The sequence below is a fragment of the Balearica regulorum genome, chromosome 3 (assembly GCF_011004875.1).
Source record: "Balearica regulorum gibbericeps isolate bBalReg1 chromosome 3, bBalReg1.pri, whole genome shotgun sequence".
Classification (NCBI taxonomy): domain Eukaryota; kingdom Metazoa; phylum Chordata; class Aves; order Gruiformes; family Gruidae; genus Balearica; species Balearica regulorum.
Window position 1 is genome coordinate 73,348,167 of NC_046186.1, and position 16,946 is coordinate 73,365,112.

Consider the following 16,946-nt stretch of genomic DNA (forward strand, 5'->3'; position numbering starts at 1 on the left):
ATGTGGGAGAAGGTAACAGAGGTGGTGTTTGAAAAAAGGCAGTGGTACAAAAGAACAAACAGCTGCAAAGTTGTGCACAGACTGAGGTATAGGAATGGCTTAAAAATACTGGATTACCAACTTGGCTTCTCTTTTAGTCAGTCTCTAACGTTGAAGCTGTTCCAATCTGTATAAGCAAGTAGATATTTATGGGCCCATCAGAAAGATTCTCTACACCACAAACATCTAAATTGACAGCTCAAGTCCCTCTTCTACTTCACGTGTCTCATATCTCATCTGTGCATTTTATCCTGAAAAAATAAGCAGGGAATTTTCATTTTGTGCAGACTGAAGTAATTTTCAAAAATATAAAATTTTTAAAGAAAATAGAATTTTGTATTTTCTAACTAGCCCTCCTCCTGACTCAATACCAATTCACTGGGCTTATGAAATATGTCATAGGAAGGATTAGAATGAGAAGAAAAAGCTTGCTATAACACAACAGTCTGGAGTGTTTATGGGGAAAATGAAAAAAGCACACAAAAGAGCACACAAACTAAATAGACTGATTTCTGCTATAAAGTAGAAGGTAAGACTGAGCTTGCACGTATACAAGGATGAAAAATAATGTAAATGTAAACATTAAAGAACAAATGTATTGTGTTTATGTCACTGGGAGAGAGTGGCAATTTTAATCCTTCGCTCTGGAAAGTAACAGTGCCATGCAGCTTGACACTGAAGAAGCCACAAAGAGAAATCAGACTGTTCTGCTTAAGATTTCTGAATATAGCAATCAGGTCAGTCTATTAAAATATCTAGTAGCTACTGCAAATTCTGATCGTAAATATATTTGGATTAGATTTTTCTTGCTTTGTTACTATTCAACATTTCCTCCAAGAGAGGGTGAAGAGCTTTCTTCTCAATGGAATTGGAGATAACTTGTATCAAGAATTCACCACAATGAAAAATATTCAAGCAGGCTTTTTCTCAAATGAGTTTGCCAAAATTACTGTTCCAGAAAACTACAAGACACTGTGCAATTTACATATGATGACTTTCTTGCTTTTTTCCTGACCACAAAAGTGGATAAGGAATAAAAATGAAAGGAAAGATCAAATTCTGAAAACCTTCTAGTTCAGGAAGCCATTATTCTACAAATAATTTTTTCCAACCAAACAGAACAAGCCAAAAATCTACTTTTACATGAATTTCAATGCATCCCACACATAAATTACTTACCTTCCTATTGAAGAAAAATAAAAGTGAGCCTCTACATTAAGGAACTGGGCCTTATTTTATAGAGTTTTTCAAGAAAAAATTCACAAAATGTATTTTCTTAATAACAGTGAGATTCAAGATCAATTTAACTACCAAAAATAGATATTATAATTTTTTTTTTCCTAATGCAAATCCACAAATCTTTCAGAACTATAAAAATCAGACAGAATGGGAAATTCAGGGGAAAAAATATTTGAAAAAATCAATAATAAAGCATTTCTATTTTTTGGCATGAGTACTTTGGGAACATGAGCAATAATGCCATGTCTTTCAACTTGATATTCTTCAAAGAAGGTACAGCTAGCTCTTAAAATTTCATCTTTAATTTATCACTAGTTTCTGTTTCTGTGACAACAGACCTTAGGAACAGTGAATCAGATATTCAGTGATGTAACTTCATACAGTTTACATTGGAGTGAATTGAAATATGCCAATTTAAACTTACTGAGGATCTGGCACAGCAGCTGAGTGAATTTCAGTCAGCTTAAAGCATAAAACTGCTGCATCCCAAAGATTTACCCAATCTATATCCAAGGTTTTTAAGCAGACATGTGGATAGCAATCACACAGTTTAAAATGGAGACAAAGTTATTCATGCTCAGTATACTACAACATAAAATTCTACAAATCAGCTATAACCTAGTGAGTTGGGGATATCAAAGTATATTTTTCAATGTTTCCTTTTTTAATTACTAATTGATTAAAAAAAAAAAAGTGTAGATGTATGTTGTCATTTCAAGCTTTAAAACTATGGAAAGAAAGCTCTCCCATAATGAATCTCCCAGGGGTATCCACATAATTTTGTTGATTAAAAGACTTAATATGTGACATAGAGAAGATTGTTCTGCAAGTTAAAAATATTATTTTCTTTTGGAATCTGTACAAACACAGTCCTACTTACATACTGGACCTAGTAATAGGCATAGCATATTTCAGCTGAGATTTAAATTGAGGCAAAAGTAAGGTTCAAGTATAAGTCAATTAGCTGCTCATGACTTCTAACATTTGATGTCTGAATCAGGTTGCCCTCAGACTAAGTCGCACTCATGTCTTCTTCCAACCATTCCAATTTTATCAATGTCTCTCTTGCATTTTTGTACTTGCCCTTGCCTCTCCTTGACTGCATGTAACAGTCCAGCTTTCTACAATTGCATGGTTCTTACGCTCTTGGACTAGGGGAGAAAATCAAAGTGATGTTCCAAACTACTTTTATGATTCCAGCACATAAATGTCTATTAATTTGTAATTAACTAAATGTATATTTGTACATCTAGAAAGACTGAAGTCTTGCAACCAATAATTGTTATATATTGTAAGATGCTACTTACACCTCTTCTTTACCCTGCTGCTTTTGTAATGATTTTCCTAAGTTGCAATTATTAAAAATACTTTTAAAAGGTCATGAAGTACTAATTAAACTGTTGTTTATAATAGTACATATTGTACATATTGTACATGTATAAATGTACAAATACAGAATAGGTCAATATATATTCTGTTGCAAAGAATTCTCCTTCACTACAGAATTACCTTATTTTAAACTAATAAATACCCAATAACTATATCCACACATACATTTTCTATATACACAACAGATAAAGAACAGTTTAAAAAAACTGAGTTTGAGATCTGAAATACAAAAATGGCATTACAGTATACTCTGAAGAGGAAGCATATAAATAGGCCCTCCAAAAATTACATAGAATATTATTTCCCTTTTATTTCAAAATTTCCCAAACTAAATTATGTTTTCTTTGTTCAGGAAGATACCTAATAGTATCCTTAACAGTATGTCTTTGGCCTTCAAACCCGTTTTGTAACCCTGCAAGCAGTCACTATTTCACTGGAAGCATTTGTATACTGCCTAGACTGTTTTTCCCTCAATTTTCTTAAAATCAAAAAGAGAAATGCTATCAGATGCTCTTATAAGCAGTGTTTGCTGCAATAAGTATGACATTGAAGAGATATTGGCACTGTTCTTTTGTAGGTACTGAGTAAATAAAATAACTTCTGTGGAGCTCTGTTTGTTTGAATATTTAAGTCTCTGTTTCTCTATGTTGCTAATTATTTCCCTATACAAAGTATTTTGCCTGAAATAATGTGGTGTCCAGAAACTCTTTGAAAGTATACTTTTTTCTCTCTGTTCAACATATAAGATTTAAATATTACAGGGCGCATTTTGTTCAAGGTTTATCTAAAAGCAGACTTGGTAGCATATATAAATAACAAGGTACGTACCAATTTAAAAACAAAAACAGCAACAAGAGAAAAACCACAACAAAACAAAAAACCCCAGTATTTAGAACTGCCCAAAGTCATCCTAGTAATAATGTTTTACTGAACTTGGGTAAGATTCATCTTATCTATCTTGGATAACTACAGTGGAGACTTCTACCTAGTAACTAGCTAGCTTCCTTGGCTAGCTTGGGCAACCTGTGGTCAGAGTGGTGCATCTAGTGAACCTGTTTTAGAGGAACATCACTCTCCCACAGTGTCGCTCCGGAAGCTTCAGCATCTAATTCATGGCTGAGGATTCCCTTAGAAGGCAAAGCTTCTGAAGCTGAACAGCAGGCAAACTCAGCATTGAAGCTTTAACTCTTTTTCTAGATCTAGCCCGAAGTCTTTCAATTAAGAACCAAATGAGGATGCCATTTTAAGGCATGTGTTTACGAAGTTTATATTTTTCAAGTAGCCACATGCCTAGGTAGGCACTGTAAAAAAAATACACTAATCGTAACATTAATCCATGAAGTAAACATTTATTTATAAAGAGCTCTGACTATCTTTTTAAGACTGCCCCATGAAATTGATTTAGAAGAGCAAAACCAAAATATTTTATAGTGTTAGCAATAGCACTTTTAGAATCTGAGGAGTAAATGATAAAAAAATAAGGTTAAACCAAAAAGAATTAGGAAAGATTTCCCACCTAGTACACATCCATATAACTATAACACAGAAAGAGCAGGGAAGTTACCTAAATACCAGTGGAAAAAAAAGCCTACTGAAAAGTCTTTAAAAGCCTATATTTAAGTATTAAATATTATTTTCTATTTTGTCTTTCACTATCCTTTGGAATATAAAACTAGGTCAAGTTAAAAAAAATTAGGAAAATTATTACCTGAGAATAATCTTCTGCATTTGAGTGTCTCCCACTTTGATTCATATCCACGTTACTGTCATTTACATTTTCATCACTTTCAGTAACAGAAGGGAGACATGGTAGGGAATTAAATCCTTTTCTGATGGTAGACTGTAGAAAGTGGCTAAATAATAAAAGAAAACTCAAACACTTTAATCCATACATTTACTTTCAAATGACAGTCTCCATAACTACTCTTCCTAACAGAATTTTGTGAAAATAATTTGTGCCTCCTTTATTTTGACATCTTAATAGGGCAGCACAAAACCTGTATATACTTATATTCCTTACCATTATTGGCTTGGCATTACGCACATACTTACACTCAAAAGACCTGAACTGTTGCCCTCTTAAGTAACCCTCAAAAAACCAAAACCTAAGTCAGCTGTGGAAAACTGGATGATAACACCAGAAGTGAATAAATTTCTACAGTGCCTAGACATGAAAAAAAAAAAAAAGTAATAATGTGCACCACTTAAATAGAGGTAGAGCAAAAAAAAAAAAAAAAGAGTATTTTGTGTCAGAATACTTTTTTGTCTTTTCCCTCAAAATGGGTCTCCATAACTACCAGCCAGCTCAAACACACAATAACCAAGGAAACCTGTGTAAGGCTGTTCTGGCTATAGTAAAAGAAAGCTCTGTTACTGACTTCAGTGGAGGCAGAAGTAAAAACTGATGGAAATATAAATAACTTTTTGCTTGTTAAGTGAACTAGGAGAACAAGATCAAAACAATGCTGCATACATGCCAATTAGACATAAATGCCTAATTGTGTTATTGCAGCACTAAAGAACAGATAAAAATATAAGCATGTGTTATCTAACCCCCTTCTTAAGGACTGAGATAATGAAATATCAAGATCTTTAGCAGTAACAGTCAGAATTATCTTCCCTTTGAGTGTTTCAAAAGACTTTATTAGAATAAAAGCAAGAGATTAAAACCAGTTTCAGTCCCAAATGTGTATCTAAGTCCCTTATCTTATTTAGGCAGCTATATTACTTTAATGAAATGCTAATAGTTGCTATATATTTTTGGTTACTACCTGTTAATTAAATCACAAGAGATTTAATTAGCTGATTGTCATGGAAACTTAGCACATTAAATAAACTGTCCTTGACAAAATGGAGCAAGTTGGCCACAAAGCAATCTATCAAATATGAAAAAACAATATAAAATATGTTAACGGGCAAATACTGCAACATCTGAATTATTATTCTCTTGTTCTTTTAATAACCTATTAATGGGTATTGCTTAGAGCATTTTTATGTATTTCTACTCCTACTGCTTGGAAGAAAACAAAAAAAAAAAGTAATTTAATGTGTTTTTAACCAGTAAAATGCAACCGTATCAGCAAAACAATGATATTACCAGAATATTCCAAGGTAATTTCTTCTATGGACAAATGCTGCTGTTCAAAAAAATATAATCTAACTGGTTTATTATCAACCCATCCAATCATGATGATCAAGATGCAGAACCTTCAATTATGTAATTTATTCAGTTTACTTAGAGATGTACTGAACAAAAGGTGTACACACCTTAAAAATGACACACACCTCCAACAATTTACCAAGTGTTGTTGGATTCAGTCCCAAGAAAATAAATATCCTCCAAAATAATGTAAACCTTTTGATGCTCACTTGGTATGTGATACATTCAATGCCTCCTTTGTCAGGGGTTCAGTCAGAATAAAAGAAAGGTGATTAATAATTCTAGCAGTTGTCTACTGAATGTTCACATCATAAGCTGAAGCCTGACAGTAATATATTATGCAGTGCGTCATAGGAAAAAACCCCAAGGCCCTGATACACTTAAAGGTAATCTTTCTTTTCCTGTCAGTGAGCAAATATTATGCTGAATATTGAATATTGACTAGAAGTGGTGTATACATCATTTTCTGACACTTCCTCTCTAAGACACTCTGTTTAAACACCCTGGTTTTCAAGGGTTTGTAGGACTTCCAAACAGTCTTTAACACAAGGCATTTATACAAAGTTGTGTTTTGAGCATGAGCTGTTTCACGTGCACTCTCAGGCTTCTTGTAGCAACTATAATGAACAGAGAACAGCCCATTTTATTCACAAACATTAATTGTTCTGTGCTAAATGTGTGACACTCATGAAGATACTGACTGGCCAGTGCATGTGCAAGAATTGAAAAAGACCAGTAGTTTAAGGAAAAATTTGAAAAACATCAAAGAATATTCCTATTTCTGGTGGAAGTGATCTATTAAATAATCTACATCTTTGGGTCCACTGAGTACAGAAACTGGCAAAGTGGTTTTGCCTGACAGAGCTCCCTGCCCTTTAATGTTGGATGCCCTGAGAAGTGTGCATCCACCCAGGGGACTGTCTGCACAGTGTATGACAAGTAGAGACCCACCCCTCAGGCATGTGCCTGCCCACCTCCTCGTGGGCTTTCTCACGAGCATGTAGATTAGCAGATTGTAGGGAGCAACATGTAAAGCTTAGAGCACCCCAACTTGCATCTCCAACAGGAGGTGTATGCAAGTAGAAGAACCTGCACTCCAAAAAAAAAAAAAGGAAGGTGTGCTTGTAACCCACCATGCCAGGAGGGTACGTATAATTGCATATGTATGCCTCTGTGTGCATGATTAGAAGTTCTTGGGATTAGTTACAGAAAGGTGTTCAGAAGTTTGTAGGTGTTTATTAACATTTTGTAAACATCTAGTCTAGTGGTTTATCTGTTGTATTGTTGATATTGATCCTAAATGTACAATTCACTGATTGCCAATTAATTACGTGACATCAATAAAACAATAGACTGCTCCGATCCTGATGTGCTTTAAACTACATGAACTGAGCAGTTTTTCCCTGTGATGTAAGTAAAGAGAAGCCATTGCACTTCCACAGTGAAATGGACTAACAATAGGATGTTAAGGCTGAAATACTTACACATCTGTGGGTATTGTGATAAGATTCAATTTGTAATTCAAAAATAGGCTAGCAATCTCAACATGTTCTTCAGGTTTCTTTATGACAGGCTCTAGAAAAAAGCAACTTATTAAATATATATTCATAAGAAATATTTAATGCTAAAATTTTGACAAATAACTTCCATAGGGAATTCATCACCCCTAAATAATTCTATTCTCCAAGTATCATTGCATACACTTGAATGGAAGAGAACAACCGGGGTGGCTTTAGGTGATATATCATGAAAAAATAAGTGCTTAACACTGACCCTCAGCCTGCAAGGTATTAAAAGTATGCTTAACCTATATTTAAGGTTATCCAAGGTAGCTCAGAACAATGGTAGAACATTCTGCCTTTGCTAATTTTCTCTGTTTCTGATCCCAGTATATTTTGCTAGCATGCTTGTAACGCTTTCATATTCAAGCTCTCTCATATCATGCATTTAACTCCATTATGCATTACAGACAAACCCTAGAATAAATTTACCCCTAAAACTATGAGTTGTTGCAGCAGAACTAGTCACATACTTTACAGGTTTAAAAGATGTTCAGAAGCTTTCATGCCTCTGCATCAGAGGGCTTCTATGTTGCTTTGATAACACTCTCTCTTCATTTTCTCTGGTAGAGCAGAGTGCTTTTTCAGAGATAAATTAAGACATCTTCTCAAAGCATTTAAGAAATAGTAGGGCTAAGGGGAAGTAATGCAAAATTGGTCAAAAAAAAAAAAAAAAAAAGAAGGGGGGGAGAAAATAATCCTTAGGGAAGTTCTATTGAAATTAAACTAACAGATAAGTATGGCTCTGAAAATGTATATAATAATTTAAAACATAATTATAAATTTATTTTGTAAGTTTGAGTAGTCAAACCTTGAGGTTCAGATGTTACAACAGTTTCCTTTTTCTGACGGAAAAGCTTCCAACGAGGAACTGGTGGTGGTTGTGGCGGTGCCACCAGAGGACAGGATCTAGTTCTAGTAATCAGGACAGGATGGCTATGTATGTGGGAAAGCCCATACTGCCTCAGCTTCTCTGAAGAATCAGCCTATGAAACATGGAAAGATAATCTGACTGAGGTCAGCCCTCATTTCTCATCATATCTCTGAGAAAAGAACAGTATGCACACACAAAAGTATCTAATGGCTTGGATAACAAATGAAACAAAAATAGTTCACCTGACAAGGCTATCCAAAACCATTCTAATTAGGATTTGATATTCAGCAGAAAAAATATAATTGAATACTTGGAAGTGTACATATATTTTACTTTTCATAACAGATTCATCACTTCTTTCAACTTATTTATATAACCATATTCTTTAAGGTGTTACAGAAAACATGTAAGTAAAGCAGAATGAAGATAAAAGAAAATATCAGTGACAACATTTTGTTTTAAATAAACATATTTTAAAATACTTTTTTTGAGTAAAAAGTCCTTACTTCATGGTGAATGTATAAAGCGGCAGAATTCTAAAGGCAACTGATCTTTTCAGATAACTTGTGAAATCTCCATAATGCAGTATCACTTTGAAGCAATGCATCATTAAAGTTAAGCTTTTTATCTGCTGGCTAATTTAGAAAACACATTAAAGGCACTACAGCTGACCCATATTCCAAAGCCCTTAGCAACAGACTTAAGAGCAATTTTGGATGTGGACATTGAGTGGTGCTCTTCCCATTAAAATAATATTGGTCCAGTACTTCATATTTTTCACTACTGAAAGTTCTGTTAAAAGATTTGTACAGGATTGTGATCCTTTTAAAACTACACCTTCTTTTGCTTGCTAAATAAGTCACCCATAACTTATTTCTTTAACATGTTCATCAGCAGGTATCTGCTTCTGCTCATTGTCAAATGTTCCTGAGGTTCTATAATTACAAACTGCAAAGAAGAATGTAGTTCTTGTTATTTAAAGGGAGAGGATCAAATTAAACACTTTAAGGTACACAAGCAAGATATCACCCTCATTTGATCTCTGATTTATCAAGATGTATTACAGGAGTGGTGACTGGGTACACACATATTCAAACAACTTAAAAATGCATGTTAAAACCTCCAAGATCAGAAAGGATTTTGAAGATGACCAGTTAGGTGCCATAAAGGAGAACTTGTTAGCTGCTGAGTAAGAGACACACTTGAATGACTCAACTACTGATTTTTTTCATTTTATTTGACCAAACTTAAGACAATTAAATGCAAGCCACATCAATCCAAGGACATACACACTAGAAAGCACAGCTAAAAGGGATACTGCAAAAATTCTGGAGGGAAATTCTGGCACAGCTGCAGTCAATGACAAAATTTCCTCCAAGTTTAGGGAGCAACTCTTATCCCAAACAATGAATCCATGCTTCCAAACTTTAATTATTTCTATTAGTGTAGTACTTTCAGTGCCCCAAAGAAAGCTTCAAAATGGGCTTTTTTCACTGAGGCTTACAAGAAATCCACTACACTGCTGTATTTAATTTCTGTCAACTTGCATTTTTCTATCAGTCTTTACTAAAATACTGTTTTAGACATATAGATTCATCTGCCTCATCCTATTTGGCCTGTCATGCCTCTTTTTCAGTAATCTCTGCACCCTAACAGTAGGGTAGGGTACTTGAAGACTAGAAGACAAGTTTGAAACTCAGGGCCTTAGGTGTCAGGAAAGATACAAACCTATGACATCATTGTTTCCCGTTTGCTTTTTGATGACTAGTATTATTTATTATTAGCAAAGAGACAGTATTGTCTGAGATCTTAAATTAATATAAATTAAAGTAAAATCACAGAGAACAAGCTAGTCTTCAAAACAGCATACAATACATAGCACAATTTTAAAAATGAAAATAGTGCAAGAACTAAGAGCAGTAAAGCACAACACCTGCAAACCATTTCTGGAAATTTCTTTATTCTATGAAGCTTATCAGTTTTATGAGAAGGCAGCTTAAATTTTAATGTCCTAATTATGATAAATATGATTTAAATATACAAAAAATAAATCTAATTAATAATCAACTCAAGAAAGCCTGCTCTGGCATTATAAATAGCTTTCTGTAGAACATGAAAGACTAAATGGAAATTTAAGCACTGTTTTTACCCCAGCTGCATGAAGTGCTACGTTCTCTCCAGCTGCTTTCACCAGTTACAGTGACAGAAATGGATATAAACATGCTACTTCTTATAGAACAACATATCAGAAAATGTATATCAGAGAAGTCATTAATTGTAGTCTGAAAAAAAAATTGAAATTCATGTTTTTCAAGTAGCCCTTAAAATAATTAGTCTTTCCATTCAGAAGTATCTCATCATGATGCATTTTCTAGTTCACACCTAGTCTCTCCCAGGATGCTTCAGCTCCTGGGATCCAGAGGAAAGTGGAGTAAAACTGAAAAAATGAGCAGGGCTGTGGCAGGAAAACGCATGATCAGAATATAGAAGTACTGAATTACTGACAGTCATTACCTGGTGACTGTTTCACTATACTGATTTTATTATTTTCATTACAATGTAGTTGCTACAAAACAGAACACCTGATAATAAAATATGTAATGCTTTCTTGTCCTGAGAGCATAGAATCTTACCATCTGCCCTAATGAAAAAATATCCTCTTCAAACAAATGTAGAGGTATACAGCCAGCATACACAGCCATTTCTGGCTGGGTTGGCACAGAAGATTCTGCAGAGAGAACATTAACATGCTTTAGAACAGGGTAAGCAGTAAATAGATGTTGTACCTCACCCTAAATTGTTCTGCTTTCTCTGCCTTATTTTTGTTATTCTTTTCTTTGTCAGACCCTGTTATATCATTCAAAACAAGAGTTCATTGTAAAATACTTGGAAGAGAAGCCATGGACAGAAGAAACACATTGTTTTAATCCTTGCCTATTTAGACCATCAACAACTTTTGTATATTTTACTTCTACACAAATGAATAACAGAAACTACAACTTAAAAATGCAACAGGTCAGAGGTAGCTCTCACCATTGTTGTTTTGCTTTTCTTCAAACTTTAAAAATACTACATTCTAGCATGAAGAACACAATACACATTGTCTGGGTAGATGAAGTAAAAACATACCGATTGGCCAGTACTAGCTAACAGCTTCTCACCAGTGAAAGCAAAATTTGATCTTGCCAACAAAAGGATCAAAAGCCAGAACTCTGGCCACTCCTGCCAATGGATATGAAGATTGAGATAAGTAGTTTGAGAAACAGAGTGCTCATAAACCAGGATTACTGCTTTTACTTCTGTCAAGGAGGTGGAAAAATGGAGCTAATGATGGCTGCTTCGGAAATTGTGAAGGAGTGACCCCACAGCTCTTATCCTACATGCCTTACGGAAGCTTGTTTTCCTGTAATTCTGCCATAGGCAAGTCATAAAAGTAGGGGCACATTCACTTTGTTACCCCTAGAAATCTGTTGCACTATGCAACCACACAATCGTCTCATACCTGTATCTGTGAAAGAAACTATTATTAGTTCCTGAATGATGAAGAGAAACCAAGAATGTCTGGCTGACAGCCAGTTCACTCATGCTGAAGGGAAATTAAGAGTCTAAAAAATAAAATACTACAAATACAGGTCTGTGGTTTGACCTAAAAGTCAGCTCAAAAAGAAGGACATCTATTTCTCTCTATTTTTCCTTAGTCATTTAAGCAAGCATGTGAAGACAGGATTTCAGTACACAGGTTGTGACACCTGTTTTTCTTCAGAATGTTTTGTCTTTGTTCCCTTCAGCTCCACCTCAAACACACGATAATTGCTTTCTAGTTTTACCTATGTGTAGTGAGTGTTCAGCTGGAAGTTGCTGTAAGAATAGGTATTTTCTGTGAAATGGAATAAAACAATGCTGTCTGCATACAAAGAAAAAAAGGAAAGGAAAAGAAAGGAAAAGGATAGATAGGCAAGTGGCTGGAAAACACAATGTATCACTCTAAATATCCATTTATTTAGAAGGCATACAATGTGGGGTTTTTTTCCTTAAAGCAGTAAGATATCTTTGCATCTTAAATATATGTCCAGAAATTCCACTTCCCAATTAAATATAAGTTACTTTCCAGTGGATACTTAATATTTCTCTCTGTATGCTTGCGATTCCCATGTTAACCACAGCTCTTGTCTTAGCTGTGGGCTTCAACTTACTCAAAAGCAAGGCTGTAATCTAGGTTTGATCTCAGTCCCTACTGACACATCTGATCTGTTACAAATACAGTAGTAGTAGCTACGATGTACTACGCATTACTGAACAGTACGTGCCACGAGGCACACTGATCTCATTGCTTGTGGGAAGTATTTCTCAAAGTATTTAATCAAATACCAGGTGGAATGTGAAGCTGTCGTACTCAGTCCAGATGGGTTGTGAAATAAAATGTCTGCAGGACAGACAATAAACAGTAATGAACAAATTATTAGAGCATACAAATGATTAACCAGGCATACCATATTCACTTTAATAATACTATTACAATACTAGAAAGATTTTTTACATTATGCCAGGACCCTATTAAAAAAAAAAAAAAAATTTGATGCTTTTTCACTGTACAAAAAATGAGGATGCATGCAAATTACTTGCCACTAAGTGTACTGTTGATTAGCATGAATTCAGCATCTGGGGAAACTAGTTAAAACCAACAGCCTTGATAAAATTGTATTATTAGACAAAAAATGTTCTAACATATGGTATGACAAAACAGTTAGATTCATATATCTGTCAGTGTGGATTTAAGAATTCTGTGATGCTTTGTTAAAAATTTCTGAATCCTTGTAGCTGCTTATGTTTCACATTTGCGGCTTTGCAAATTCATTTACAGAGAGTGAGTACTACACAACCTGAACAAACATTTTAATTCCTGGGAGAAGGGAAAGTATCATTTGAATTGATCCATGTAAAAGAAAGGCTGGGAATGAAAATTGTTGGTTTTAATAGTTCTTAATTGTTTTTAAAAAGTCGCAGGTTTTGAAGACTTGCAAAGAATTTTCTCACTATATGTTTCTCTTTAATATTTATTTGTCAAATAAGAGCTGATGCTGAGTTTTAACTTTCCAAAACACTTCAGTCAGCTTTCATTATCCTTCTTATCACAGGTGCAGCTCATGTGTTAACCTCTGCTGTTGTGTTAGGCATGGATTAGCTTTGCCTATTGTAGCATATTTTTTTAGTCTTCAGAAAAATGACCTATGTGCTTTTCTGAATTGACATAAATATTGCAGAATGATAATATGCATTTGAAAAAACAGAACAAAATATTAGGCTCTAGTCCCTACTTATAATTGAAAACTCTTTTGAATAAGCAAGAGGAAAATGAAAAGAACTTTACAGTTATGCATTATGTATCTCATTGATGGTTAACATTACAGATCTACTGGTATGACTTCAGAAATTTTAAACATAATAATCTCCCAAAAATTCTGTGACATAAAAAGTGATATAGAATATTATTATCATCTCTAATTACAAAACTGGTATCAAGGCACAATAAGACTTAGCAAAAATAAATGGCTGGTTTGTAGAATAAACTCCCAAATTCCTGGCTAGTGTCCTCTTCAGTGAAATAGTATTCCCTCTCCAGCAGTTCAGAAATTATTAGGAAAATCATTAGTCTAGAAACATAAATGGAAAGAGGGGCGGTGGCTCTTTGTAGGAACAAGGGGCCTAAGTAGCTTATATCATATCATCTTAAAAACTTATTATGGAATGAATGTACTCCCTAGGTATGAAAGGAGAAATAGTTACTAGGAGAAAAGGCTGATGAGTGAAAAAGTGCAGACGGTGTGCTAAAATGGGCTGGTAGGAACATGTGGATTGTCTACAAAAGCTTCCTGAGGACTGGCTGGCTGATAAGCCACAGGCCCAAGGAGCTGGTTGCTCTCAGGAAGAGCCCTGGCTGATCAGGTGAAGGGCTCGTCATTCTGCTGGATCCACGCAATAGGATGAATACAGAAACAGGTACAATGCTTCAGGGACCCTGCAACTCATAGAATCACAGAATCCTTTTGGCTGGAAAAGACCTTTAAGATCATCAAGTCCGACCATTAACCTAGCACTGCCAAGTCCACCATTAAACCACATCTCTAAGCGCCACATCTATATTTCGAACCTAGCCCTAGTTTCAAATGTTACTTTTATGCACAAAAATGGTTCTACTGTCCTGGGCCATGGGCCACTCTCTGCAGACCATCTGTCTCATAAAGCCTGCAAGCTTTTTCTCTTGCGACTATTAAGTATTATTTCAAATTGCAATTCTCCTTTTTTTTTTTTTTAATTCAGTATTATTTCAAATTGCAATTCTCCTTTTTTTTTTTTTTTTTAACCTAATAATCTTGAATTTGCTCCATATCTTACTCCATATCTGGAGTAAAGCCTCTGACTTTACACTTTCCACGTTTACTTCTATTCAAATTATTTATCAAGTTTATTGGTGAAATATCCACCTCTTACTCTTTTTCAAAACTCTTTTCTTGTTCAGACCTTTGATAAAAGAGTTCTCTAATCATCATATTTGAGCCCTGAACTAATAATCTTTCTAAATACACCATAAACTGCACTTTAAATGGCAGAACAAAGATCAAAATGTCATGTGGTTCTTCAAACTGAAACACTGCCTGATGATTTTTAATGTTCTTTCATTAATTTTGCACAATTTCTAGAAATCATCACTTGGACCCTTCTGCTTCTCCTTCGCTTTCTTTTCCCCGTGCCGTGCTTGAGTACTGGGCATGTTTCTTACATTCATGTGAAATGCCTCATTTCCTATTCCACAGCTACTGCCATTAAAGCAAACTATGTTCTGCAGTACATTTTAAAATTTACTGCTGTTTAATTCCTTTACTAGTATATAAGGTAGGAATTCAAATGAATATGTTTGCTGATGGCAAACAGTAATATTAGTTTGATATACATTAAAATTATTTTAATCACCAATTTTAATCAGGCTTTAAACCAAGAAGCAGGAAGCTGATTTATATAATAAGTTTCATTCTTGTTATGCATTTTTACCTTGTAGTTATTTCCCCAAACAAAGATGCTCTACTTATTTTTACCTGTTGATTTGCAACTAGATAACATTCCAGTTAATAAATATGTTTCCTTCTGCTAGCCATAAGGAAATGCTACACGTATGCAAATATAAGGAACAACAAAAGCAAATGAGCTTAATGTACATTTATGACGACTTTCTATATTTTGAGCTACTAAGCATGACATTTCTTATTGACTGATTAGTTGACAGATTGGTATTTAATTGTTGTTTGTTTAAACTATATTTTGGGGGTTTTTAACAAAATAATTACATTTAAATGCATAAAGCAAGAATTTACTCAATTTTTAAGCTATCATTAATGTATCAGTAAAAAAAAAAAATCATTGAAAAATACTTCCAAGATAAAGGAAACAACTTTATTAAACAATTAAATCATGGAGTGAATTCTAATGAATATTGCTGTCCCCCCTAATCCCCTGCACTTCAACAAAGAAACATTCCTGCTTTTTCCAAACACAATTTGCTGAATAGATATTGAACACATAAGTTATTAGAGAGGAAGCTTTTTTTTTGCTTTTTTTTTTTAATATAGAAAAACTGTTTACCACCAGAACAAATCTTGGTCCTACATGACTGGACAGCAACTTTGAAATATTCTGCATAGCTTTACTTTACCTTTTGACATCAAACACAAATTACTGCAATACTGTTCTTAATATCAGTTATAGTACTTTAATAGGTTAAAATTACTTCAGTCTGTAATGCAGCCTGTAAAGAATTGTAATTTTTAAACAAATTAGTATATTTAACCTCCCCCCAATTAAGTTAAAAAAAAATAACACAAAAAACCAACAAACCACAAAGTGCTTTGCTTTACACTTATCTCCTGTTTGCATTTTTAGCTTCAAAAGAATAGGTCTTACTTTCAGTTAAGGACTGAAGAGAATGTTGGGCTTCTGGCAACTTTGGTGAAGACTGAACTGCTAACTTGTTTTTTTCTTTTTCTCCTTCTCTGCTTTTCTTCTTTCCGATTTCTCTCTGCTCTGCTTTTTCTATTAATCAAAACAAAGATTAAATATTTTTATTTTTCAGATACTAACTTTCAGTCATAAAGTCTCATACTGTGTAAATGCTTTAATGACATTTTGGATAAATTTAAAACAAAAATTGACCGCAAACTATTCCAGTCAGAAGAGTTGAGATACAATAAAGAACTAGTGCCATTCAGTTTAAAAAAAATAAAATAAAATAAAAATCATTAAAATGTAAATGCAGATTTATTGAGAAGGGGCCAGGCAGGCTTTAGTCCCACCTTCCATTTAGTGCACAACTCTCATGTCCCTGCTATAATGTTTGGAATTCCTGTATTCCTGGCACGGTGTCAAACATTTTCCTCATGTCATGTCCCTGCTCCCATGCATCAGTAATTTCCAAAATAATCTAACATAGATGAGGCATAGGTTCCCAATGGCCATGGAAGAAGAAAGTCTCCCATAGTCAGAACCTTCTTTCACGCTTTAGAACTTAGACTATAGGAAAATACACTTCTCATTCAAAAAATCCCAAACATTAATAGAGTATCAGAACACAACTTGTAGCCTCAGAGTTGGAGATTACAGAGCTGTATTGTAACATAATCCTGCCCTGATTCTTAGC

General features: G+C 34.3%; 1 protein-coding gene across 1 annotated transcript in view; it reads right to left on the reverse strand.

Moving 5' to 3' along the window:
- ADGB (androglobin) overlaps positions 1-16,946 on the reverse strand; it is a 115,125-nt gene that overhangs the window by 63,686 nt on the left and 34,493 nt on the right. The window contains exons 9-13 of the mRNA XM_075748459.1: positions 16,214-16,342; positions 10,894-10,988; positions 8,198-8,372; positions 7,312-7,402; positions 4,376-4,520 (exon numbers count right to left, since the gene is read on the reverse strand). Of these exons, the coding sequence (XP_075604574.1) occupies positions 4,376-4,520; positions 7,312-7,402; positions 8,198-8,372; positions 10,894-10,988; positions 16,214-16,342 (635 nt within the window). The remainder of the gene's footprint in view (positions 1-4,375; positions 4,521-7,311; positions 7,403-8,197; positions 8,373-10,893; positions 10,989-16,213; positions 16,343-16,946) is intronic.